Source organism: Pelodiscus sinensis, chromosome 32, assembly GCF_052426305.1.
Source record: "Pelodiscus sinensis isolate ZL-2025 chromosome 32, ASM5242630v1, whole genome shotgun sequence".
In the NCBI taxonomy this organism is placed as follows: domain Eukaryota; kingdom Metazoa; phylum Chordata; order Testudines; family Trionychidae; genus Pelodiscus; species Pelodiscus sinensis.
In genome coordinates this window covers 12,007,399-12,034,675 of record NC_143083.1, presented here as the reverse complement: position 1 = coordinate 12,034,675, position 27,277 = coordinate 12,007,399, and the positions used below count along the sequence as shown (strand labels likewise).

General features: G+C 54.7%; 1 protein-coding gene across 2 annotated transcripts; it reads left to right on the top strand.

Annotated features, from left to right (window-relative positions):
• The first annotated feature begins 399 nt into the window (after positions 1 to 399).
• COMP (cartilage oligomeric matrix protein) lies at positions 400 to 25,376 on the top strand. 2 transcript variants are annotated; one of them, XM_075902883.2, is made up of 19 exons: positions 400 to 717; positions 2,982 to 3,067; positions 6,351 to 6,402; positions 9,204 to 9,370; positions 11,310 to 11,447; positions 11,553 to 11,630; positions 11,764 to 11,922; positions 12,376 to 12,480; positions 12,718 to 12,825; positions 13,804 to 13,963; positions 17,472 to 17,590; positions 17,980 to 18,032; positions 18,687 to 18,871; positions 20,282 to 20,460; positions 21,776 to 21,824; positions 22,741 to 22,937; positions 23,200 to 23,372; positions 23,611 to 23,750; positions 24,497 to 25,376. In XM_075902883.2, exons 1-19 carry the CDS (start codon positions 639 to 641, stop codon positions 24,553 to 24,555), a joined length of 2,286 nt encoding a protein of 761 aa, XP_075758998.2. In that variant the 5' UTR covers positions 400 to 638; the 3' UTR covers positions 24,556 to 25,376. The 2 variants fall into 2 exon arrangements, with proteins under 2 accessions (XP_075758998.2, XP_089631134.1); XM_089775008.1 differs by lacking the exons at positions 400 to 717; positions 2,982 to 3,067; positions 6,351 to 6,402 and adding an exon at positions 6,964 to 8,243 and having other exon boundaries at positions 24,497 to 25,375.
• The last annotated feature ends 1,901 nt before the right edge of the window (positions 25,377 to 27,277 follow it).

The following is a 27,277-nucleotide window of genomic DNA, read 5'->3' as shown; positions in this document are numbered from 1 at the left end:
GGAAATGAGGGGAGGGGTGTCCTAGATTTGCTAGTGGGGGTCCCACATGTTCTCTATTCTAGCCCCATGGAAAGTGACTGAACGGGAGAAGCAAGGGACAGTTTTGTCCTCTTGGCTGTCAGAGGATGGGATATTTCTGCTGCTCAGCCCCAGTGGCAGCACTGTCTTCTGGAAGTCCCAGAGCCCTGGATGAAACTCTCGTTAAGCCCACGTTCACCGTCAGCTGATGGGCTCTTATGAGCGACGGAAGGAGGAAAATGCCACTGGAGCCAGGGTGATAAATTCCACCCCCCGAAACAAAAAAGTCATTGAACCAAAAGGGAATCCATTTACCTCTGGAATTTTCTGACCTTTTTGTGGTGCAAGCTGATGTGGGTTTTTTTTAAAATAAAACACTGTACGTTGCTCTTCTGATGACTTTTTCATATTGTTTACTTTTGTAACCCTTCCCTGTGGACTGGGAGCCAGAAATGACGTCCACCCCTCGTCCAGCATCAGAGAATAAGAACTTCAGAGGAAGGAATGCAACTTCAGAAAGAGCAAGCCACAGACGCTAATGGGGAGCAGAGGCAAAGCTGCAGGTTAACAAGTTCTTTGCAAGAGAAGCCCAGACACCCTCCCTGCTCTTGGATCCAAGCATGGTTTCGGCTCGAGCCTTCGTTTTCCTCCTAAGCCTCTGGTGTCCCTTTGCATCAAGTCAGATGACGAGTACAGGAGGTAAGTGGGTTTTAATCACTTCTATGTGCGCGGCCCTTCTCTGCAAACACTGCGGGAAGCGAGAAAGCAGCTGCCAGGTAAAGAACACCTGGTGATACCTGGTCGATTTTTACCCGTTGGAGTGTCATACAAAATCTTGAGCCAACAGGTTTAAACATTCGAGTTCTAGGCTGTTTTTCCCCTCTGTTTATCGATGTTTTGACAAATTAGCCTCTTCCTACGGCAGCAGAAAGGCCCCCATTTTTTGTTATTTTGCAAACAGAACGTGCCCTTGGCAAAGCGTCTTTGTTTTGCAAATGATGAAATTAAAGCCCTTTTGGCTGTAGGGTGTGCTCTGGCCGCTACCTGGGATTTCTGTGCGCCCTGAATTCACACACAGCTCAGAGGAAAACTAGCCCCCTAGGCTAGGAAGTCAACCCCTTGTTTTCAGAGCAGTGCCTCGTTTTTGTCACTTCCTGCCTCCGACGAAAGGAGTTGCAACTCACGAAGGTTTGTGCCAGAATAAAATTGTTAGTGATTCAGGTGGCACCCGGATCCTCCTTGTTCCCTGGCAGTATGTCGGGGGTTTTGCTCAGCGCCTGATGAATCCCTGACTCCCACATCCAGCAACCTGAGACCTAAAAGACCAAGTTCCACAGGGCACAATGTGTTGATGGAAAGCATGAGGGAGGGGAAGAGTAGGGCCTGCCACACACAGGGATTAGCTGGGATTGCTTAGAGTGAGAGTAAAATAATTAAAGACCCACACAGAGACCTAGCTGCCCAGATGTGATTGCCCCAGGCAATCTTGTGTGTTCACTTAAAAACAGCATCCTGCTCTTAGGGACAGACAAACCCTTTTGGATACAATCGGAGGATCTGACCTTACCCAGCAGCTAGAACTCGCATGGAAAATAGTGATAGAGATGTAGCCGTGTTAGTCTGGTGTAGCTGAAACAAAAGACAAGACTACGTAGCACTTTAAAGACTAACAAGATGGTTTATTAGGGGATGAGCTTTCCTGGGCCAGACCCACTTCCTCAGATCAATATGTGGAAGAAAATCAGCACAACCATATGTACCAACGTGATACAATCAAAAAAATGAACGCATGTGAAATTGACAAATCAAATTTTAGAACAGAGTGGGGGTGAAGGGGGAAGGTTAGTTTCTCTGAGGTAATGACATAGGGGTGATAATTGGGGTAGCTATCTTTGTAAAGGAAAATGTTTGTGAGGTTGAAAAACGTCTGACTACACGCTCTGGATAAAGGGGGATCAGGGGGCTTCATTTGGTATTTGACTTCGTGTTTGGAGGTTAGTTCCTAGACCTAAGCATGCTATAGGGCAGGAGTGAGGGAACCGTATCTGGGTCACTGATATGGCCTCCGACTGAGAAGCAGAAAGACACCAGTGTCTAGGCAGGCCCAGGGTTGTAGATTCTGTGAGGGAGCGGCCGAGGGGGTTCCCCAATGTTGGGGTGAGAGTCCTGAGCCTCGAGGGCTGGATCCAGGCAAGCTGGGGGGGGGCGCATCTGGCAGTCCTTACGGGGGGTTAAAACGAAGGCCTTGAATGTCATGGCAATCTCGAGGGGGATCTGGCGAGAAAGAAAGCCTTTTTCGACAGATCCTTTATACCTCCTGTGAGGTGGTTTACAGGATCTGTCATAAAAAGGCTTTCTTTCTCGCCAGATCCCCCTCTAGACTGCCGCCGTTTGCCGACAAAGCGCCGAGTCGGCAAAACGTGGTGGCCATTTTTATGCAAATGAGGCCCGGGATATTTAAATCCCTGCCTCCTTTGCAATGTCGACCTGCCTAATCTGCATCCCTCTGCCGACAGAGGGACGCAGTCTAGACACCCAGCTCGGTCGGTGCCCATTCACGGCCTTCGGGCCGGCTGAGGTCTGGGGCTGCCCCTCATCCTGCGCTATACACTGACTTCTGTCCTACTGCCCTGTCAGCAGCAGCCCCCTCCTGGATGCAACCAGCACCAACTTACCACGCCAGCCTGCCTCCCTGCCACATTACCAACGCCTCCCTCTTGAGGGGGGATTGGCGAGGAAGCTCTGGCGCTCTAGTCTGACTCAGGGCCGCTGGAGTCCTGTCACCTTCCTCCTGGAGCATGCAACTCCTCGTTCCTCCCAACAGCTGCCTCCTCGCCACACGCTGGGGAGGGGAGCCGCTGCTAGAGGTCGTGACGATCTGGAGAGGCGGAACCGGGCAGTACAACACCGAGGCGAGCAGACCGTTTGGCAGGCTCCGCCCCTGACGCTCCTGTTTTCTCTAGGCAGGGATGTGGAGCGCCAGATGCTTGCGGAGATGAGAGAAACCAACCTGGCGCTGAAGGAAGTCACCGATTTGCTGAAGCAGCAGGTACGTGAGAACACGGCCTGGTTGCCTCTCGCCCGCTGCCAGAGGGACCCACGAGGCCGCTGCCTTGCACGCAGGCCTGTTGAATAGGGGGATTAAAATGGACACGCTCATCCCGTGGGAAGAGCCTCAGGTGATAGAATCATAGAGCTGGAAGAGACCTCAGAAGGTCAAGTCCAGCCCCCTGCTCTAAGCAGGACCAATCCCAACTAAATCAACCCGGCCAGGGCTTTGTCAAGCCGAGAATTAAACACCTCTAGGGACGGAGATTCCATCATCTCCCTAGGGAACCCATCCCAGCGCTTCTTGCCCTCCTAGGGAAAGAGTTTTTCCTAATGTCCAACCTAGACCTACCACACTGCAACTTGAGACCATTGCTCCTTGTTCTGCCATCTGTCACCACTGAGAACAGCCTCTCTCCATCCTCTTTGGAACCTCCCTTCAGGAAGTTGAAGGCTGCTCTCAAATCCCCCCTCACTCTTCTCTTTTACAAACTAAACAAACCCAAATCCCTCAGCCTCTCCTTGTAGGTCGTGTGCTCCAGCCCCCTAATCATTTTGGTTGCCCTCCGCTGGACCCTCTCCAATGCGTCCACATCTTTTCTGGAGCGGGGGCCCCTGAATTAGGCGCAGTACTCCAGATGTGGCCTCACCAATAAAGGGGAATAATCCCTTCCCTAGATCTGCTGGAAATGCCCCCCCTAATACCCCCCCAATATGCCTTTCGCCTTCTTGGCTACAAGGGCGCCCTGTTGACTCATATGCAGCTTCTCATCCACTGGAATCCCCGGGTCCCTTTCTGCTGAACTGCTGCTTAGCCAGTCGGTCCCCAGCCTGTAACAATACTTGGGATTCTTCCATCCCAAGGGCAGGACTCCGCATTTGTCCTTGTTGAACCTCATCAGATTTCTTTTGGCCCAGTCCTCTAATCTGTCTGGGTCACTCTGGACCCTCTCCCTGCCCTCCAGTGTATCTAACCTGCCCTCTCCCCCGCTTGTTCTGAGCATCCCTGAATTCTGGGCTAATGTGGATTCAAATTTCCATGCAAACGCTGCTGCTTGGGCCTTCAGCTACTCACAACTGACATACATGAAGGCTGATTTGGTACGTGACTAGCCAGACGGACGCACAGGAGTCACATGGGGCAGGGCCAGCCAGAGAGTCATTTTTTCCTCGGTTTTGTCGGTTTCTGAGGTCAACAGGCAGAGGCCAGGCGGGAAGATAGCAGCCCATTTGGCCACCCAGAAGGGTCCAGGAACCAGAAGTCCTGTGGGATCTAAACAAGCCTCATACTGACTGGCTCCATTTCCTCCTGTTGCTTTAATTCTACCCCTCGCAGGCTCCCCCGGCATCCGAGGGCGTCTGGCGCTTGAGGCGAGTTTAGATCGCGGCCCGTTTTACCGCGCCGGCGGCACTTCGGTCAGCTCCCTTTTAACGCCGTAGAAAGGGTCCTTTCTCCCTCGCCCCGCTCTGTTTGTGGAAGGCAGCTGCCGCGGCCGGCCAGCTCCCTGGAAAGGCAGCCAGGTCCCTGTGCCAGCACCAAGTGGGCAGCCTCTAATCTGCAAAACCATCTGTAGCACGGAGTGACTCTCACATTTCAGGCTGTTGCATAAATATCCAGCGTCTGCTTGGAACCAGGGTAGACCTGGCTCCTGGTAGCCTGGGGCGGTGCTTTTCCAACATTCCCTTCCAGCCGTCGCCCCTTGGCTGTTTGGATCTGTTCTCCTCCCGCCCTGCTTTGACTGTTCCCCTCTCGGCCAGGCTCATCCTTAAATGATGTCTAGAGAAAGACTTGTGCATCTCGTGGAGAGCGAAGGCGCAGGGCCGGAATAAGGGGGGTAAGGGGGAGTTAACCCTTGCTCTTCACTTTCTCGGGGCTGTTCCCAGGAGCTGTGGCTGGGTTGTAGCTTTAGGAGAGCCGGGGTCACGGAGAGAGCTGGTAGGCTCAGTTCTACAGACACCCCGAAGCCGACGCTCACAGTCGGGTCTGTGCCAAGCTGATACCCTTTACTCCTCTGAAGGGACAGCCTGTCGCCACCCCCAACACGGCAGACGATCAGGTGTTGGAAGCAGGACTCAGTGGCTGTGTCTACACTGGCCGCGAGTTCTTGTGCAAGAACACTGACGTTCTAATGTGTGAAATCAGGGCTTCTTGCACAAGAACTATGATGCTCCCGCTCAGGAATAAGCCCTCTTGCACAACTGTTCTAGCACAAGAGGCCAGTGTGGACAGGCAACATGAATTTCTTGCGCAAGAAAGCCCTGTGGTTCAAATGGCCATCGGAGCTTTCTTGCGCAAGTGTGTCTACGCAGGCAAGGACGCAATTGCACAAAAGCACATGCCAGTGCAGACGCTCTCTTGCACAACTACTTTAACACAAGAACTCTTGCGCTAAAGAGTTTTTGCACAAGATCATGCCAGTGTAGATGTAGCCTGGGAGGGAATTTTAACAACCCTGTTGATTCTCCCTCCCTTAGATTAAAGGTGCAGGCCAGTGGCCAGTTCACCAGCTGCGTGGCGTTCACAGAAAGCCAGGCAGGTTGCAAAGAGGTACTTGGGGGGCTCCCTGACCCCAGGGTCTTTTGGAAGGGGAGGTCAGGACCGAGCACTGGTCTCTGAGCTGGTGAGACACCCACAGGCCTTCTGATCTCCCTCTATTTCCCACCTGGCTGAAACCAGGAGTCAACACTAATTGATCCTCTACTGGCTCTGACTTTCCTTTTCACTCTGGCGGGGGGGGGGGGGGGGGGGACGACACAGCCCCTCCAGCTCAGAGGTAGGGGATGTTTCCCTTGTGCTGACAGCTGCCCCAGCACGTTGGAAGCTCAGCTAGGTAGCCAGGCTGGCCTGCCCGGTGAGGGGAGGGACGTAAAGCGGGCTCCGGTTTTGTCGACACTTAGCTCAAAGCGCTGGCGTGGCTGCTCTCCCATGTAAACCGCCTCCAGGAGGGGAGTAGCTAACAGTGCTGGAAACCCGGCTCTCAGCAGTGTAGGCTGGTTTACATGGGTGCTTTACAGCACCGTAACTTGCTACACTCTGGGGAGGGTGTTTTTTCACACACCCCGAGCCAGAAAGTTCCCGCACGGTAAAGCACTGTAGCCTTAGCCTCAGTCTACACAACGTCCCACCACTCAGGTTTTGGTGCACAACAGGCCTCTTGTGAACAAACGTGCAACACCAAAGGCGTGCGATTCCCTCCTTGTGCTGAAAATCCTCCGCACGCCAGGCCGGCATGGAAGGGGGAACCTGCCGGCAGGCTCACTAGCGGCATCTGTTTCCTTTCCAGATTAAGGAGATCGTATTCCTGAAAAACACAGTCATGGAGTGTGATGCCTGCGGTGAGTTGCTGTTTAATGTCTCCGACGTGTGTCGCGAAGAACGACAGACTATCCCCTTGTGACTTCTTCCCATTCACTAGTAGCACCATCAGCTCCTCCGACGGGATACTGCCCCGCTTCAAAGCGCTCGATCGGTTCACTAACCCTCAGGACCCCGTTTCGAAACATGTCTGAGTCATCTCAAAAAAGATATCCTGGTATTATAAAAGGTTCAGAGAAGGGCAACTAAATTGATGAGGGGTTTGGAACGGGTCCCATATGAGGAGAGATTAAAGAGACTGGGACTTTTCAGCTTGGATAAGAGGAGACTAAGGAGGGATAGGATAGAGGTCTATCAAATCATGAGCGGTGTGGAGAAAGTGAATAAGGAAAAGTTATTGACTTGTTCTCATATAAGAACTAGGGGCCTCCGAATGAAATTAACAGGCAGCAGGTTTAAAACCAAAGGAAATTCACACAGCGCATAGACAACCTGTGGAACTCCTTGCCTGAGGAGGTTGTGAAGGCTAAGACTATAACAAGGTTTAAAAGAGAACTAGATAAATTCATGGCGGTTAAGTCCATTAATGGCTATTAGCCAGGATGGGTAAGGAATGGGGTCCCCAGCCTCTGTTTGTCAGAGGGTGGAGATGGATGGCAGGAAAGAGCTCGCTTGATCACTACCAGTTTGGTTCACTCCCTCTGGGGCCCCTGGCACTGGCCGCTGTCGGCAGACAGGACACTGGGCTGGATGGGCCTTTGGTCTGACCCAGTCTGGCCGCTCTTATGTTCGTTTCACAGCTGGGTAAAGTCAGCAGAAGAGCAACTTGCCTCCAGGGACTCTGTCAGCACTGGGCTTAGAACCTGGCTCCCAGGGCTCAGGTTAGAGTCACCCATTAGCAATCATAGGCAGAGCAAGGAGGCAGTGCGGGGGCCCTGTCACGTACAAGGGACAGACACAGACCTGGCCTTGGCACCACTCTCATTACCCCAGTGTAAAATGCTGCGCGGCTGATTGCATTTTAGAAGAGCGTAAGTTGCTTCGGGACATGTCTGAGCCAAACCGCCGCTCTTAGCCTGCGCTCAGAGCGTCCGCCAGGCCTTTTGCAACCGTCTGAAAAATCAGACCTTCCGTTCAACCCCCGCAGGGGCGAGCCCGGCATCTGAGAAGTCCTCTTGATCTCCCGCTGCGGCAGAAACAGCCTTCGCTCACACCTGTCCAAGCCCGCCAGCGCTTTGCACGCGTCCCTGGTTCTCCGCGCCATTTCCCACCCGCCCTGCGACGTGCCACGCTGCACAGCCCGGTGCACACAGACACACGTCACTTCATAACCCCCCCCTCGGCCACGTTAGAATCCAGCACCGGGCGGCAGTGAGAGTTGGCGGCTCTGGAGTTGTGAACAACATGGAACGTTGCTCCGAGCGGTTCCTTCCAAGCCCCCGCTGCCCAAGCCAAACAGAGAAACAATCCCGGCATTATGCACCTCGATTGCCATCTACTCCTCACTCACGGACTCTCGGAACTGAGATTTACTTCCCAGCGCTTTTGGTTTTAGGCGAGCCCCGTTCGGAGACGGGCTCCGGTATTTGCTCAGGCATCTGACAAAAACAGAGCAGTGACTGTTTCCACATTTCAGCAGGAAAAAAGATTAGCCAGGGCCTCTGGGACCGGCAGGACAGAATTGCATTCATCCGCTGCAGTTGCTTTAATAAGTTGCTCGTAAAACTGTCTTGAACTTTCTTCCTCTCGCTTGATCTCTGTCGTTCCCGCTTCTTATTCTGGTTTACAAAGAGACGGGAGAAAGATGGATTGCTTGGCACGCCTCGGGCCATCCTTCGAGCTGCCAGTGCCTTGAAAGAAAGTACGTTACTGCCTCGCTGCGGCTTAGGCCTTACCTTCAAGGCAGAATGGGTAACAGTCCTCCCGTGGCGCTTCTGAAATAGATGAATGTGTAGAGCAGGGTTATTCAACACGCGGCCCATGGACCGCACGCGGCCTGTGGTGGTTTGGGTTTCCACAGGGCTTAACACACAGTATCCTTTGAACATGGCTCCACTAGGAACACGCTCCACAACGGCGAGGCATCTCCCAGGCGGGATGAGCTTTCAAAGACGCAAGCGGACGGGCTGGCTGGAACAGACGGGTGCAGGGTATCGGCGTTTCTAGCCCCCAGGGAGGAGGTGCCGGGAGCGCCGGGGCATTGTGGGAAGTGCAGGCTGCTTAGCCGTGTGGGCAGAGCCTGAGAGGTGCCGACTGGCTCACTTCGGCCACATTTGGGTCTGGTGCCATGGCTTAATCTTTGTATTCGTGCTTGTCAGTGTGAAAAGCTATTTGCATCTATTTGCATATCTATGCAACCACGCTTAAGTTGCGGCCCTCGGCACGTGCTGGGAATATCGTTGTGGCCCCCGGGGCTTCCAAAGTTGAGTAGCCCGGGAGTAGAAGCCCAGCCGGGAGTCTTAGGAACAACTCCCTTCCTGGACTGGTTCTAGAGCGTCCGGTAGCCCGGGGGTGTGGGTGATGGTTGCGACTACTAAGTGAGCAGCCTTTGGAGAAGGATAGGGAGGAGATTCATGTACGAGATGGGGAGCCAGGTTGCATTTCCCACTCGGGCACGGCGTCTGAGAACAAGTCTAGTCCTTGTGCCTCAGTTTACCCAGCTGCAAAGTAGGAACCTGATTGTTTTACGGCTCAGGGTAGCGTGAAGTCATTCACCATTTGTCAACCGCTAGGCGAGCCAGCTCTAGAAGACACCGTGTACGCGTAACCTAGGATAGGGCCTGGCTGCAGCTCTGTTCCTAACCGATTTTCTGTTCCCCAGGCATAAAGCCCTGGGTGGCGCCGACCAGCGTAACACCACTTCCCAGCTGTTCACCAAACCCTTGTTTCCCGGGAGTGACCTGCATGGCGACAAGCTCCGGCGTCCACTGCGGAGCCTGTCCCCCGGGCTTCACAGGCAACGGAACCCACTGCTCGGATATTAACGAGGTTAGAGACCACGGGCAAGGAGTCACGAGAGGTCACGAAGCCCCGTGGCTAGCTCCTCGCTGGAGCAGAGGGAGGGTTTCTCGCTGGAGCCTTGTTCTCGTGAACGGAGGTCACACGGTTAAACTCCCCTGCCTCAGGCAACAAGGCGATGCCCCTGCAACTTACCCAGCGTGAAACTCATGCCTAAGGCTCCAAAACTTCCTGCTTCCCGCGCCATGCGAGGCGTCTTTCCAGCGGTGGTGGGCAGCCCGTGGCTGCTCAGGGATCTGGGTGTGGCCGGTGAGGCAGTGTGGGGGCAGAGCGGAGAAGGCTACGTGTGCGCCCCCACTACGGTTACCAGATGATTTAAAAAAAATACCGGACACACTTGATCTCAGGTGGAGGGAGGGGCCGGCCGGGAGGAGGTTGGGGGAAGCGGGGCCGGCCGGGAGGAGGTTGGGGGAAGCGGGGCCGGCCGGGAGGAGGTTGGGGGAAGCGGGGCCGGCCATGGGAGATTCTGGGCCTGCAAGCGCAGGGATCAAAACGACCCTATTCCGGGAGACCATCTTGGTTACAACAGTCTTGCAGCCCCCCTGAGAGGGAGGGGCCATTTCTGCGGCCCCCTCACTAGCCTCGGTTGCCCATTGCTGCTTTAAAGGGCAGATGTCTCCTCCTAAAAGTGAGGCAATGGGTCAAACAGGAAGCCTGGGCGTGTTGCAAACATGATTGGGTGAGACCCGCTGGCCCGCGACGTGCAGAGCAGACGAGCTGATCCTAAGGTTCCCTCTTCTGGCCCCTTGCCTCTTCCTGGAGATACACTGCCTTGCACCGGGTGCCCCACACCTAGGGAAATCCGCACAAGCAACTCCGTTTGCCTGTTTCCAACCCGCCTCTCCAGCTGCAGATCAGCTTCTATTAGATCAATCATCATTCCCCCCGATTCGCTGGGTGGTCACTTCTAAACGGCAGGTTTTATTTCCTTTGTACGGAGAGAATTTGGTGCCGGTGCTGAGGTTTGCTGGATGTCAACAGGTTTCCTGGGGTAACGACGCAGGGGGTAGAAGGCCTGAGAATGTCAATTAAAATGGTGGTGGGAAAAGATTTGAGCAATTTGTCCTTGAGGAAAGTATCATCTTCGGGGCTGGATTGGCAGTTGAACGCTAATGCTCTCCCTCGGAGAGGGACAATGACATCGCAGCGCTAGGAATGAACTCTGAGCCCCTCCAAGCCAGCATGGCAAATTCTGCAGTACTTTGGACTTGCCGAGAGTGCCAAGCACAAATAAAAGTGGACGTTAGTAGAATCATGGACTCATAGGGCTGGAAGAGACCCCAGGAGTCATCGAGTCCAGCCCCCCCGGCCACAGCAGGGCCAACGCAACTAAATCAACCCAGCCAGGGCTTTGTCAAGCCGGGACTTAAACACCTCTAGGGATGGAGATTCCACCCCCTCCCTCGGGAACCCAGCCCAGCGCTTCCCCACCCTCCTAGGGGAATCGTTTTTCCTAGACCTCCCCCGCTGCAACGTGAGACCGTTACTCCTTGTTCTGCCACCTGCCCCCACTGAGAACAGCCTCTCTCCAGCCTCTTGGGAACCCCCCAGTCCGTGAGTTGAAAGCTGCTCTCAAATCCCCCCTCTCTCTTCTCATCTGCAGACTAAATAAGCCCCAATCCCTCAGCCTCTCCTCCATGGTACTCAGGCACTAGTCCCGTGCCTGGGAAGCTGGTGCCTCCTTAGAAACGACAGGGAAGGAAGCTGCCCCGTTGATTTGCTTTCCTGGCCTGTGTCCCCTCCCACTTGGATGAGATGCGGCACTTTCCAATGGCACAGAAATTCAAATCGCCCCGGTCACTCTGGCCTGCATTTGGGGGCCTTTCCTTCGAGCCGGGGGCCGACGGTAGAAGGGCTGGTTTAGAGCCACAACCGGCAAATCAGAAGAAACTTTGCTTCTCGTCTACAGTGCAGCACGAATCCCTGCTTCTCAAAAGTCAACTGCGTTAACACTTTCCCTGGCTTCCATTGCGAACCCTGTCCCACTGGCTACACGGGGTCTGCCCCCCAAGGGACTGGGCTAGCCTTCGCCAGAGCCAACAAACAGGTAAGTGCCCCTGCCCCCCTGCAGCCCCTGCCCCCAATGGCACCGGAAGGGAGGTGGCTGCTTTCTCCCCAAGTGTGACCCTCCCGCTGTCTCCTTCCCGGATAGGTGTGTACAGACATCAACGAGTGCCAGACGGACAGCGGCAGGGTCTGCGTCCCAAACTCCATCTGCATCAACACACGGGTAACTAGCCCTGTGCTGCTAGACCCGGGCAGCTTCTCCCCTCGGTGGGGACGGAGCAGCCCCCATCAGCTGGACGGGGATTCCGGCCAAGGTTTCCCCGCACCCGCGTGACTTCTTGTTGCTCCTCCGGCAGGGCTCCTACAAGTGCGGGGCTTGCAAGCCCGGCTTTGTGGGGGACCAGACCGTCGGGTGCAGGAGCCAGGCGGAGAGACGCTGTGCCAACGGGGCCCTTAGCCCGTGCCACGAGAAAGCTCGCTGCATCGTGGAACGTGACGGCTCCATCTCGTGCGTGGTGAGAAGCAAACTGCCCTCTGCTTCGACGGGGGGGTGGGGGGGAGGAGGAGGCGGGGAACTTTCCCAGCTGTTTGCTTTCGCACAGGGGCCCTGTGTCTGCGGCAGGCCAGTCGGGGCAGTAACAACATTGCACAGGCTCAAGCCTGCCTCAGTTCCTTCCCCTCTCTCAGCCCAGCCGGGAGAACTTCCCTGCACCTGGGGGGGGGGGGGGGGAAGTGGGGGAGAAGTTGCTGTTTCTGCAGCCATCGCCTCTGAGCCCTGCTCAGACTGGGAGCTAACGCCACATCATGGCAGAGCTGCCTTGTTCCCAGGGATGCTTCACCCGTGGAACGAGGCATCCCACCCCCTAGGACTTCTGAGACCGAGCGCAGACCGTGGTGGGCAGACCTGCCCCCTGGAGGGGCGCACGCAGCAGATCTGCCTCCTCACTCCCCCGTCCGCTGTCTCGCAGTGCATCGTCGGGTGGGCGGGGAACGGCTACGTCTGCGGGAGGGACACCGACATCGACGGGTTCCCGGACGAGAAGCTGCGCTGCCCCGACCGGAAATGCCGCAAGGTAACAGCCCTTCAGGGACCCCAGGGCGATGCGCAGCAAGAGGCCGGCGTAACACCTAGCACAGGCTGCCACCTCTTTCTACAGCCGTCCAACCGGGCTCCCCTCTGCCATGCAGGCTTGTCGCACCCAGCAGCCCCTCTGGCTGGCTCGGGAGCCCCCTACCTCCAAGGACAGGCTTGGGGTGCGGGGAGGAAGGGGTGTGCCCCCCAGGGTACCTCACTGCTGCTGCTCTTGCAGGATAACTGCGTGACCGTCCCCAACTCTGGCCAGGAGGACGCGGACAGGGACGGCATCGGCGACGCCTGCGACGACGACGCTGACGGGGACGGGATATTAAATGCTGAGGTTTGGACTCTCTGCTGTCTGGCCCCGCCCCCAAACCCTGCCAGCCTGTACCCACAGAGCAACCTACTTACAGCTACTGGATGAGGAGGGCAGGGAAACTACAAATCCCAGCATGCAGTGCTCTGTCTCCGCCCACATGCTTTAGGTACCTGTAGCTGCTGCACCAGGATACTGAGGAGGAGGCTGGCTCTAAATCGGGCTGCGCCTCTCGTGGGCACAATTTGGGCAGCCCCCACAGTACCTCAATCAAAGGGGGCTTTCTGGGGTGGAGCCAGGGGGGAGAAACTTCATGACTGGATGAAATCAAGCCTCTCTGAGGGAGTGGAAGGGACGGCCCCGGGCAAACAGCTCCCAGCTTTTCCGCATCTGGTCCTGGGCAAATGCTGGTCCCAGCTGAAAACATAAAAACATAAGAACGGCCGTACTGGGTCAGACCAAAGGTCCATCTAGCCCAGTAGCCTGTCTGCCGACAGTGGCCAGCACCAGGTGCCCCGGAGGGGGTGGACCGAAGACAACGATCAAGCGATCAACCGTTCCTACCCCCTGGCTAATAGCCTTTTATGGACCTAACCTCCATGAATTTATCTAGCCTCTCTTTAAACTGACAGAAATGGAGCCGTGTTAGTCTGGTGTAGCTGAAACACAAAACAGGACGGTGTAGCACTTTAAAGACTAACAAGATGGTTTCATCACCTAATAAACCATCTTGTTAGTCTTCAAAGTGCTACATTGTCCTGTTTTCTCTTTAACTTGTTCTAGTTCTAGCCTTCACAGCCTCCTCTGGCAAGGAGTTCCACAGGTTGACTATGCACTGTGTGAAGAACTTTCACTTATTAGTTTTAAACACCCCACTCCCGGGCATTGGGACTCTGCCTTGAATGAGGACATTATCCCTGGGACCCCTTTCTGTGCCTTCCCCACGGCTGGGCGCAGCTTCATTGTGGCTCCCTCCCCTCCCCGCATCCCTCTTCCCCGCAGGACAACTGCGTCTTTGTGCGCAACACGGACCAGCGCAACGCAGACAAGGACAACTTCGGCGACGTCTGTGACAACTGCCGGAGCACGCAGAACAACGACCAGCGGGACAGCGACGGCGACGGGAAAGGGGACGTCTGTGACGATGACATCGACGGAGACAGTAAGAGCTGGGGGACAGGGCCGGGACCCCAAAGAGCTGGCGGGGGAACCGGTACCACAGCCACGCGAGATGGGCCCTTCCTCAGGCTGGCCCAGCTGTCCCCTTCAACATCCGAGTATCCAGCACAGATGTTGCGATGGGCAGAAACCAGATATGGAGACAGCTCCCCAGGAAGGGCTCATTTCTGATTGGCTAACGCACTTCCCATCCCAGTGACCTTGGGTACCAATTCAGCATCACCAGGGACAGACGCCAAGAGCCTTTACAGCTCCAGATGCCACATAAGAATGGCCAGACTGGGTCAGATCCAGCCCAGTGGCCAATGCCAGGGGCCCCAGAGGGAGGGAACACAGCAGGTAATCCTCACATGATCCCTCCCGTCACCCACCTCCAGATAAAGAGAGGCTGGGGACACCATTCCTACCCATCCTGGCAAATAGCCATTGATGGACCTAACCTCCATGAATCTAGCTAGCTCTTTTTGGAACCCTGTTAACGTTCTAGCCTTCACCGCATCCTCTGGCAAGGAGTTCCACAGGTTGACTGCACTGAGTGAAGAAAAACTTCCTTTTGTTTGTTTTAAGCCTACTGCCTGTTCATTTCATTTGGTGACCCCTAGTTCTTATATTGTGGGAATAAGTCGATAACTTTTCCTGATTCACTTTTTCCACACCAGTCATGATTGTATAAGACCTCTACCCTAGCCCCCGTTGGTCTCCTCTTTTCTAAGATGAAAAGTCCAAGTCTTTTTAATCTCTCTTCATCGGGCATCCGTTCCGAACCCCTCATCATCTGTGTTGCCCTTCTCTGAACCTTTTCCAGTGCCAATCTAGCTGCGGGCAGGATTCAAGCTGTGGGCGCACTGTGGTTTTAGAGAGAGACAATCAGACATTCTGGCTTATTCTCGATCCCTTTTTTAATGACTCCTAAAAGTCTCTTTGCTTTTCTGACTGACGCTGCACACGGGGTCTTCACGCTGGCTCTAGAACTCAGATCAGAGCTGCAGCTGCTTCCCTGGAGAAATGAAACCGCTGGGCCTCAGCTCAGTGGATTCAGGCCCGTTGAGGGCACTGCCTGCCCCAGGCTGGTGAGGGCCCACCCAGGGAGCTAAGGAAGCAGCAGGTCCTGGAAAAGGTTTGCCTGGCTCTCTGTCACCGACAGATGCTGGGCATTTACCCCAGCCCACATCTCCCACGCCAGACGCCACCAGCGCCTCGGGCCTGGGAGAGATGAAATTCCTTTACAGGCTGTTCCCCAAGCAGCTGGCCCTTTTCTCCCCTGCCCCACCGTCGTGCTAGTTCGTTACCTCTCAGAGGTTGCTGATTACATTTGGTTCTGTCCCATCTCAGACCTCTGCCTCCGTCTCACAGGTCTAACACCTAGCACACAGTAAATAAGCCAAGGCTAGCACAGAAATTCGGCTTGAGAGGCGTTTGGGAAAACACTGGCCCCCTTGGTTTAAAGCAGGGGTGGGACACCTTTTTTGGGCCGGGGGCCGCTGACCCACAGAAAAAAAAAATCATTTGGGGGCTGCACACAAGTGAGAAGCCCCCAACTGAGGAGGAAGACACCCCCCACATTCCCCTTGCTCACCAGAGCCAAGGAGGGCCCAGGCTGATAGATTGTGTGTGCTCCAGCCCCACGGGTGTGGGGCAGGGAGGCTGGAGTACCAGCACAGGCTCCCCAATGCTTAGTCTCGGGGGCCGGATCCAGGCAAGCCGGGGGCCGCATCCGCCCCCCGGACCTGCAATTTCCCACCCCTGGTCTAAACCCTCTGCAGCCAGTTACCCCGGCGCTGTTTGCAGCTCTGTCGCTCCATGAGGAGCGGAGATTTGAGGACAGTTCCCATCCCAGGCCTGCCAGCTGGGTCTAGGAATAACAACCCGGCCGAGATGCTGGAGTACATTTCCACGGGATCCTCTCCCTGGCAGGTGTTTGCAAACGTCCCCATTGCCGTGAACCATCTTGTAGAAACTCCCCCCCCCCCGCAGGGTCCCGGGACAGCCCAGGGGCCGTGCAGGGTAAAGGTGGGCCCCAGCCGGTTGGTCCTCTAGACCTGCAACCCAGGGTGGCTCCTGGCTCCGAGGCCGGGAAGCTGGCTGGCTCCGTTTCCGGGTGCTTCACGTGGCCTGCGGGCTCCTTTGTAGCAGGAAGCCTGGACAGTTGTGGAAGCAGCTGTCAACGAGGAGAGCCAACGCCAAGTGCCAGCACGCGGAGCCACAGCCTAGGAGCGAATAGTCCCTGCGGATTTTCTAATAGTGCTTACACAGTTTACCCCCCCCTTCCTCCCTGGTCCCCCACCCCCCAATACCAGCTGGATATTTGGAGGACACAGGAAAGCTTCAGCTCCCACCTGGGTCACAGGGGGTGGGGTGGTGGTATCCTGTGTGCTAGTGGGGGGGCGGGGATCATGGGTGGAACTGTGGGATTAATGTTCATTGCTTGGAATTTCCAACCCTTAGAGCTGCAAAGGGGGAGAAACCAAGTGTAGACAAAAGCCCAGTTTGGTGAGTGCAGCCAACAGCTGTGGGTCTGCTTCGGTAGGCACAGCTGCCCTCTGTGGACAACGTCGGGTATTGCCGGCCAAAACTCAAGAGAGTACGGAAAGCCCTCGCCATTCACGGTGGATGTGTTCCTGACACCACCGCGCATTGCGAAATTCACGAATACTGGGCGCCCCAGCTCCCCGCCCCCCATGAAGAGCTCCCCACAGCTCCCGAATTCACCCCGGCTCCCAGAAGTTGCAGGAAACTCACCGCAGCTTCTGCAGCCTCTCCCCCAGGCTGGGAGACACCTGCGAACAGCAATTTTGATAATCGCAAAGGGTCTCTGAACGGTCTTCACCCCTCTAGTGCAAAAAACTCAGCAATTCAATGTTCTCTGTTGGCCTGAGGCTCCCTTCCGGCTGTTTACTTGATCCAAATGTTCGGGGTCCTTCCCCCAGGTTAGTTAGAAAAGCCACGTCTCCACTTGCTGCGCCAGAGATCCATCTTCTGGTGCTCTATTTAACAGGTCTAGTTAAGACCTGCTAAATGGAATGCTGAGGGCAGCGCCAGTCGGCACCATTACTCCTCACAGTCGCAAGCAGTAAGGGAAGCCAATGAGAGCGTTCGCTCCCCGCAGCCTTCTGCTGTGGCGCCAAGCTCAGTTTAAGATAAGCTGACTCCAGCTACGTCTTTTACATATCTGGAGTTGCACACCTTCACCCAACCTTCTGGGTCTAGTGCAGACCTGGCCAAAGGTGACCCAGTGGTGAGTTAACTCACTCATGTTTACAGTGTGTGCTTTTGCCCCGACCCGTTACAAGGCTCAAACTAATCTTCAAATTCATTCCCAAAAAATCGCCTGCAGCGCCAGGGCCTATAAATAAACGAAACACACACAGAGGTGGCAGGCAGGAGAAATGGCGACAGAGGCAGCCCCAGCTTCCTGTTCTAACTTAGCCACGGTTGCTGCACGTGCCCTGTGGCAGTGCTGGTTCGAAGGGTCCCGTGCTTGTGGCTTACAGAGATCAAAAACACCGTGGACAACTGCAAACGGATTCCCAACCCCGATCAGAAAGACAGCGACGGGGACGGCGTGGGAGACGCCTGTGACAGCTGCCCGACCCTCAGTAACCCAGACCAGGCAAGTCAACCTTCCGTCTCTTCCCCGCGGGCCTGGAGGCAGGGCGGCTGCCCAGCCTTGGGCTGCCTGGCCGGTAACGTGCGTGACAAGATGGTTGTTGCGAATAGCTCGGTCTCTGCTACAGCAACGCAGCCCGGGGAGCTCTCAACGGCTGGCACGTGATGGGCCCGAGTAGGCTGCTTTGCATCCTAGGAGTGGTGGCAAAATGCCATTTCGCAATGAGCGCTGCAGGAGACATTGCTTTCGCTGTGGGGCGCGCACCACCTCTAAATAGGGCAAATTGGGAGGCAGATTCTTTCAGGCCCACACCGCGTCTCAGTTCTTTCGTGGGTTTCGATCGTCTTCCCCGTGGCAGGCGGAAGCTGAGTGTTAATGTTCTGTTTTACCAGAAAGACACTGACCACGACCTCGTGGGGGATGTATGTGACACCAACCAAGACCGGTGAGAACTAGGTGCAACGAGTCTGGCTTAGGCCACACAGAATCCAGGAGCAGGAGCATTTGGGGAACCAGTAACCGCTGGGTCTGGAAGCGGCTATGGAGACACGGCCAGCTAGAGGGAATTTAAAACTCACCATCGCTTAGGCCACCCGTTTGGTTCTATGGCCGGTGAAGCCACCAGCTGCCACCTTTCCTGCTCTCTGGCAGGCTCTAGGCCAGGGGTGGCCAATCCATTTCACAGAGAGAGCTGAAACAGCAGTCGAAAAAATCCACCAGAATTATCGAACGAACCAAAAAAAAAAAAAAAAAAAAAAAAAAAAAGCTGCCCCTTTAAGAAACAAGCTTGGCTTAGGTTTTTTGGCCATATTAGTCCCATCAATGGCCACCATCTTTGGCGCCATTTTGAATCACTGCCCCAGTGACCACAGGGAAGCTGGGGATTGTGGGGGGGAGCCAGGGGGCAGGGCGCAGGAGCAGCTTCTCGAGCCACATTTTTGGGGGAGAAGAGCCACCCCTGCTCTAGGCTGTTGTGGTGTTGTCAAACACACACTTGTTGGGGGTTTCTTGCTGTTGCGTGCGGGGCAGAGTTCACGGGCCCCGGTTGTGGTCTTGCCGGATATTCTGAGATAGGCTTTTCCGACGTTCTCTCTGCCAGAGACGGGGATGGCCACCAGGACTCCCGGGATAACTGCCCCTCGGTGCCGAACAGCTCCCAGCAGGACACGGACCACGACGGGATTGGAGACGAATGCGACGACGACGACGACAACGACGGGGTTCCTGATCAAAGACCCGACAACTGCCGGCTCATCCCCAACCCCAGCCAGGAGGATACAGACCGTAAGGGGGACAAGCATCACACTAGCTCTGCGTGACCTGCCCCTGGCACGTGCTAGCCGGTTTAAAGAACGTTTAGGAGACGTGACTTCCCCCTCTCAGAGGCAGGGCTGGAGCTGGGCATTGCTCAGGGGCACAGCGTCCTCAAGCTAGAGCAATCCCAAGGGGAGTGAGACTCTCCTCCCATCCCCATCTGCGACTGGGAGGGGGAACCAGCCCCACACGGGGGCTCCTGTGGTCCTGTCTCCAGAGAACGCCAGCTGGGTATGGACACTTGGGATGGAGTCTGTATTAAATGTAGATGGAATGCATGGGCCAAAGGAGTGAGCCAAACCCAGTCACTACCCCGGGCTAAACAGGGTCCAGGGTTTGCTCGCGAGAGACCTCAGCCTGGTTAGCTCCACGGCGCAAACACCGGTTCAAATCCTTAACCGTTTATTAAGGACACAGAAGGGAGACGGGCGAACACATTTGAAAGGAAAATATTGAATCAGGCTCTTATGCTCACGTCGTCCCTTGTTCCCTGGCGAGAGTTTTCCGGAGGACCCGCCCCCTCGCCGGGCAGTTTGCCACCTCTCCGATGGTAGCAACAATAAGCAATACAGTGTCTTGGCGGGAAAGAGGAGTTGGCTGGAGTTGCAGAGGGTGAAGGTCCAGAATCCCCAGAGATTGGGGGTGGCAGGGGAAGCTGACTCCTTCCCCTTCTTTCAGTCGGTCAGTAGGTGTAGCTTTCATCCCCAGCCCACCAGTCTTTTAAGGACCCCCACCTCAGAGCGATGGCTGGGGCAGCCTGCCCATTATGTTGCCCACCAATAAGGTCCCATTTCTGACCCACCCACATGGATTCCGATTTTGTTTCGATTTCCCCCTGCTCTTGCTGCCTAGGGATGTTAATGGTTAACGGGTTGGCCTCTCCCTTAACCGATGAGGGTGAGCCTTACCGGTTACAGTTAACCGGTGGGGGCTGGAATAGACTCTTGCCTGCCACAGGCAGAGGGCTGCTTCCGCCCTACGGGGCCAGCCATGGATGGGGGCACCCCAACCTGGCGGGAGTTGCCCATCTGCAGTGAGCCCCAGATGTGCCCACCCCTGTTTAATTAGCTTAACTGATAAAACATTAAGTTTATTCAATGGGATTTTTACATCCCTATTGTTTACCAGGCACGATCTTAACAGAGTCCTTGAGTTGTACCAGGAGGCTTTTGTGTCTGCACTAATTCGGGTCCGACTCCCTTTTTCCTCTCAGCACAGCTTGTTCTAGGTGACTGACACAATCTTTCCCAGGCGAGCTCCCAGCTGGTAGGCCCCGTTATCACAAGGTGGTGGAGATGGCTGTCGGGGGGTAGCACCGAGTGCTGAGATGGTGCCGTTGGAAAAAGGAGACTTAGTGCCCCTTGTAACTCCCATCCCCAGGCGACGGAGTGGGGGATGTCTGTGAAGATGACTTTGACCAGGACCGGGTGATTGACAGAATCGACGTGTGCCCAGAGAACGCAGAGGTGACTCTCACGGACTTCAGGGCTTTCCAGACAGTCGTGTTGGATCCTGAGGGCGATGCACAAATCGACCCTAACTGGATTGTCCTCAATCAGGTAGGAGGTGGCTCCAAATTTAGCACGAAGGGACACTAGCACTCAGCGAGTGAGGCAGCTATAGGCTGAACGTCCATAAACTGGGACTCTCTAGTCCAGCAACATCTGAGGTCTGGCAGGATCAGAGAGAGTGAGAGTGAGAGAGAGAGTCAGAAGCCCAGCCCAATGCAGGGGGAGAGTAAGAGTCCAATGCAGGAAGCCAGGAGTTGAGAAGCAGCCGTGCTGCTGGGAGGAAGGGGGAGCTGGAAGCCCGGTGAGGCAGAAGGGCAGAGGAGAGATCAACAGGGGGGCCAGAAATGACCTCCCCTAGTCCAGAAAAATCCCAAAGGTGCCGGACCAGGGAGGTCCAACCTGTACATAAGAACGGCCGTACTGGGTCAGACCAAAGGTCCATCTAGCCCAGTAGCCTGTCTGCTGACAGCGGCCAGCACCAGGTGCCCCCGAGAGGGTGGACCGAAGACAATGATCAAGCGATTTGTCTCCCGCCATCTCTCTCCAGCCTCTGACAAACAGAGGCCAGGGACACCATTTCAATCCCCTGGCTAATAGCCTTTTATGGACCTAACCTCCATGAAATTATCTAGCTTCTCTTTAAACTCTGTTATAGTCCTAGCCTTCACAGCCTCCTCTGGCAAGGAGTTCCACAGGTTGGCTACATGCTGTGTGAAGAAGAACTTTCTTTTATTAGTTTTAAACCTGCTACCCATTAACTTCATTTGGTGTCCTCTAGTTCTTCTATTATGGGAACTAATAAATAACTTTTCTTTATTCGCCCTCTCCACACCACTCATGATTAAATAGACCTCTATCATATCCCCCCTCAGTCTCCTCTTTTCTAAAATGAAAAGTCCCAAAGGTGCCGGACCAGGGAGACTTCATCGACCCACTTAGAGTGGCAAACCCCAAAGTTTTCCTGTGGGCTGGTGGAGTGGGAGGGGAAGGACCTTCAAAGCTGGAGCCTGGTTCTCACCCATTGCCCAGTTGTGTGGTCAGTAGAGAGAGCCATTAAGGTCAGGCGAGATGGGTCAGGTTAGCGAGACACGGCTGGAGCGCTCTATGGCTGGCACTTCACCAACCTGCCGGAATTTCTCGGCAGCGGGTACCTGACTCTCGCCTCGCTCCTGCCCCCTTGAGTGGGGACAACAGAACATTTGGAATCAGCACCAGGTTTCCCAAACATGAGGGGAACGAACTCTGAGGAGGATTTTGCTCTCTCCTCCCTGGAGAGGGAAGCATGTTTGCACTGCTTTGCCAAGTCCACTCGACGATAGTTTTCAACTCCAGAGGGTAACGAGGTGACGTTTGCATCTTGCAGGGCATGGAAATTGTCCAGACCATGAACAGTGATCCCGGCCTGGCTGTGGGTAAGACACTCTGCTCTCTGGCCTCGCAGGCCATTATGAATAGGTGCAATTCCTCTTTCCAGCACAATAATCAGCGTCTTTTAGCGATAGATAGTTGTAGTGGTTTGTTCAACTTCCCTCCTTTTGGAGGAAAGAAATTCTTGTCTTATATTCAGGGGTGGCCTGTGCATATAGGCAGACTTGGCAGTTGCCTAGGGCGCCGTGTTAAACAGGGCGCCCAATGACGAAGCACTGCTGTGGAGGGCTTTGGATGCGGGGGCGCCGATCGCACATTCCGCCTGGGGCTCCAGGTGCCGGCAGCTCATCTCGGAGGCGGGGCGCCGATCTCGCATTCCGCCTGGGGTGCCAGTTGCCAGCAGCTTGTCTCGGAGGCGGGGCGTTGATCGCGCATTCCGCCTGGGGTGCCATTGCCAGCAGGTCGTCTCAGAGGCGGGGCGCCGATCTCGCATTCCGCCTGGGGTGCCAGTTGCCGGCAGCTCGTCTCAGAGGCAGGGCGTTGATCACGCATTCCGCTGGGGCACCAGTTGCCGGCAGCTCGTCTCGGAGGCGGGGCGCCGATCACGCATTCCGCTGGGGCGCCAGTTGCCGGCAGCTCGTCTCAGGCCGCCCCTGCTTATATTTGTCATAAGTTATTTGGCTGCAGTCATGTCAGGGATTTTTCTTAGCAAGCCCCCAAACGGGAGTCGTTTCAGTCCAACTTTCATGTTATCCAAACGAGACCCTTGGGGAGGAGGCTGGTTTTGATCTACTTGGCCCTAATGCCGGAGGCGCACAGGAGCGGGTTTATATGGGTCTCTGGATTAATCCCAGGCAGGGAAGGTTTGGATCCCCACGGGATGGCTGAGGCTGTAGGGGGGACGGGGCTGTTTTCTGTTGGCTCGTGAGTGGTGATTTCTCCTCCTTCCTACCGGTTGAGGTTACACTGCGTTCAACGGGGTGGATTTCGAGGGCACCTTTCACGTGAACACTGCCACAGACGACGACTACGCCGGCTTTATCTTCGGCTACCAGGACAGCTCCAGTTTCTACGTGGTGATGTGGAAGCAGACGGAGCAGACGTACTGGCAGGCAAACCCCTTCCGAGCAGTGGCAGAGCCTGGGATTCAGCTGAAGGTAAGTCCACCTCAGAACACCAGAGATGGTTCAAATAGCAGGACAAGAGCAGGGTTCTGGTCTCTTACCATGGGCATGGGGGGCATCAGTTGTCTTTAGATCAAGCACGTGATGCAGGGGAAGGGGGAGGATGCTCTAGCCTCTGTTGTGCTCTGGCCAGAGCTGCTCTTTGTGGACCAGGTGGTCTGTCCATGCCATGAATGTAGCCCTAGCTTCTTGTAGTGTTCCTGCCACATGACTACGGCCCTCTCTCTTCCCTCAGGCAGTGAAATCTAGAACAGGGCCAGGAGAATATCTCCGCAATTCCCTTTGGCACACGGGAGACACGACCGACCAGGTCAAGCTGCTGTGGAAAGACCCCAGGAATTCTGGCTGGAAGGACAAGACCTCGTATCGTTGGTTCCTCCAGCACCGGCCTCAAGTTGGATACATCAGGTAAGGAGCAGGGCTTGCTCTGTTCCTTTTGCAAGGAGAGAGCGAGCCAACCCCAAACCTGCACTAAGCACCCTTTAAGAAATGAGGACCCAACTGCTAACCTCTGCTCCAAGTCAAACGCTGAACCCTTACTCAGCACGCTCAGGGGGCCGAAGGGGGAATACACCCTCCTCCTTTGGGAAAGGAACTAAGAGTACAGGCCTAGCCCTATTGAATGTTAAGGGACATCTCCTTCCAGAGCTCGCTTCTACGAAGGCCCTGAAATGGTAGCAGACTCCGGAGTCGTCCTTGATACAACCATGCGGGGGGGTCGTCTGGGAGTCTTCTGCTTCTCCCAGGAGAACATTATCTGGTCCAATCTGCGGTACCGCTGCAATGGTGAGTTGTTCCCTGTGCTGACGCCTGGCGGAGAAGGGGGGGGACTAGCCTCCTGCTCCCATCCACAGGAATGTTGCTGCCAGTCGTGCCAGGAACACAACAGCCTTGTCACCCACGCAGAGAGTAAGCAACACAATGTATATTTTATCCTAAAAATACCTCGGCCAGCGGGCTGGGAAGGCAAAATCTAACTGTGACCGTCGCGTCTGACTAGTGGCAGCTACCTCCCAAATGACAGACCCTCTTCTTCTCCCCCCCCCCCCCCCAAGGGACAGCTGCACTTCAGCGATGTACAGGGAAATGAATCTCTACTTTGCATAACTGAGCTGAAGCAGCATTTACAGGATCCCATGTTAATGAGACAGGTTGGCTAGAAGGGGAAGCCTGGTGCATTACTAAAACACACCCAGCTCTGGGATGGAATCTGGCAGCACTTCTCCCGCAGCACTCTGAGATAGGAAGCCAAGTTCAATTTCATTGCAGGAGGCAGAGAGTAGCCACTTCACCTACTTTTGGCTACGACATTTGGGGTTTCAGACAAAACACTATTACTTTTGAATGCCACTAGCAAACCCAATCCCTTTGAATCATACTTGGCTTTTCTTGGGATTCCCAGCTCTTTGGACCACTCCCATAACTTAGGTTTTGTTCGATTCCAGTCCGCACACCCGACAGGTGTTACCGGTTTACTCACAGTTGCAAATCCCGCTTCTAATCTACACCGGCTTCACTTTCATCCTCTCCAGATACCGTTCCGGAAGATTACAAGGTGTTTCAAACTCAGCTGACCCAGCCCATGGCTTAAAAGTTTGTCCATCAAAACGTGCTTCAAAAAAGAACCCCGCTCTCCAGTACTGCAGCTCTGATATACCGCGGGAAGAACTATGTAACGTACCACCGCACTCCGGACAGCAGCGAGTGTCACTGCCTCGCTGGCATATTTCCTCCAATAGCAAATCTCTTTAAACTGCGACAGTCTATTGGAACTGCAGACATTCTAGGTGCCGGAAGGAGATTCATCAATGAAGTGTGAATAGAAGCCAAAACGCTGACTGTGCTGTTAACACCAGTCTTCCGTCCTGCATGGAAACAGATGTGCAGAGATCCTACCTGCTGTGGGTAGAACTGGCAGTAACCGTCCCCTGCTTAGTGTTTCTGATGCCTTACAGGTCTTGTCACTTCACCGCCTGTTAGGGCAAGCCCCATGACAGGTGCAGGCCAGAAAGTGTCAGTTTTCCCACTGTAGAGATGGGCACAATGTTTGAGTCACTCATGGAACCCAAAAGGCACTTTAAGAGGGCACCTCTGTTCTGGAATAATGTGGATAATAAATGACACTCAAATAGACTTGAGTACTTTTTCCTTGAGCACTGACATGTTTAAATCTCCTTTCCTGAGGGGCTGAAATAGGTGACAAGCAGTTGGATGTGCTGTGTCAGAGGACTTCAGGACTCCCCAAGAAAGCTGTGCATTGCAAAAACCAGACATTCCCTACCCCCAAGAGCTTCCAGTCTCAACACACAAGACAGCTTTTAATCCTGGGTTGAGGTAGGTGGGAAGAGATGGGCCCTGGGGAGGAGAACTGAGGTGGAGAGACAGCAGGAGCAAAAAGGCCAAGTCCAGTTAAAACTGGAGGAGGGTCTGGCTGTCCAGAGACCCCTGCTGGGGATGTTCCTGCGGCCGGAGTCTCTGGCTGTTTCCCTAGTGCAGAGGCCGGCCGCTGGTGCCCCTGCACGGTGCTGGGTTTGTAAAAATAACTCAAGCCCATCCCTTCTCTGGTGCAAATGTACAGCAGCTGAGCAGCTCTCAGAGGAGAAAGGGGTTCAGGTCTGGCTTGTGTTCTGTGTCTTTGAAAGTCCTGCTTAATTGTGCTGGAGGGTTTAAGCTCCAGGCAGCCCCAAGTGCCAGAATATTAAGAGGGCCCCTCTCACCCAGGGCTTTAGCGACGTCTCCTGTGCTCTTCACATCTTCGATTGTACCTACCACGTTCTTCCACTCCACCACATGGGGGAGCTGGCGCTATTTACAGCGGTAGGTAACCTTGAGCCAGAAGTACACTTTGCAGACTGCCGAGGAACCCAGTACTGCAGGGTACAGCTTTTCTTCTCAGGATAATTGATCAGGCGGCAGACTGAATTCACTAAGAGCATTTCTGTGGGAACACCCCCATGCCCTGCGGGAACACTCCCTTGAAAGGCTTTTCTCTCTCTGAAGCAGGGGATTACGGCAGAGACTGAATTCCACAGGAAAAAACAGCCCACGGGAGGTTCACCCCCCTGTTTATCTCAGTACCTTTGACGGTGGCCCTAGCACTGCAGGGAGTGTGGTTCTTCAATCGATCACTGCTTCCGTATGCGTCTGGTTTGCAGAACTGCAGTCTGTGATCGCTGCAGGTCACGGGCTCAGTATTTCCAGACCGGACACATCACACCCTGCTTCTCCCTGTGCTATTCTGGGCACTCTTAATATAGCCATTCCCTGAAAAGGTACCCGGCGAGAACGGGCGGTTTTAGCCACTGATGACTGTCACTGTGTAACCAAGCACAAGAGCTTCAAATCGGTGAGAACCCAGATGTGGTCTCTCAGCCTGCATCCGAATGGTATCACATCCAGAAAGCGACAGACATTTTACAGAGTTGCACATAGCCCAGCAAGCGTTGGGTAGGGAGTTTGTTTGTAGGACAGGACTTGCCACAAGAATACTACAGCAACCAATCACACATTATCCTTCCTCCTCTCCACGTACAAGGAGCCTAACACGGTGCTGTCAAGTCTTGTTCTAGCCAAATGAACAACGGGGCAGGGATTTCACCAAGGTTCCTTGATCCCTCTAAGTTTACCATGAAAACACGGAGCCAACCAAATTGTCTTTCTAGTGGAGGACAAAAGGCAGATGGGTAATTGTTCCAAAAGTAAGGATGAGGCTTTCAAGTCACTTTTAAAAATCCCTATGCCAAATGGGGCAGGAACACAGGCATTGTAAGGACAGGAGTTAAAAACTCAAGAAATGATCCCTCAAGGGAAAGTCCATCCACAGGGAACGGTGCAAGTTTGTTTCAAAAACCATTCTGTTCACCAAGATTTAGTCCCCAGCTGGTGTTAAACCGTTTGAGAGATGTGGATTCCACAACTTCCTCTGAAAAACTAAATACATCTTCAGGATGGCTGCCGGCACAAAAGAATAAATCACGTCGTTGCCTCCTGTCAGACAGAGCAGATTCGCCCTCACCGTAATCTACACCTCATGCAAAACAGGTCCACCACAACTGCATCTCATCACTATCAGACCAGGATTCCTGCTGCCCCTGAATTTAGAATTCTGGCTGGCACTAAACCTCCACCTGTTTACCTCTGCGACACCCGGAATAAATCAAAATGTAACTAAAGGGTATGTCCTTCCAGGGAGGGGTCAGCAATAGCTGTCTCTAGAGACAAACAGCTGGTCTCCACATCCTAGCTCTGAATTACTTCTGTAACACGAACAGAACGCTTGCCCCGTTCCTCACACGTCACACCGGTCTCGCAGC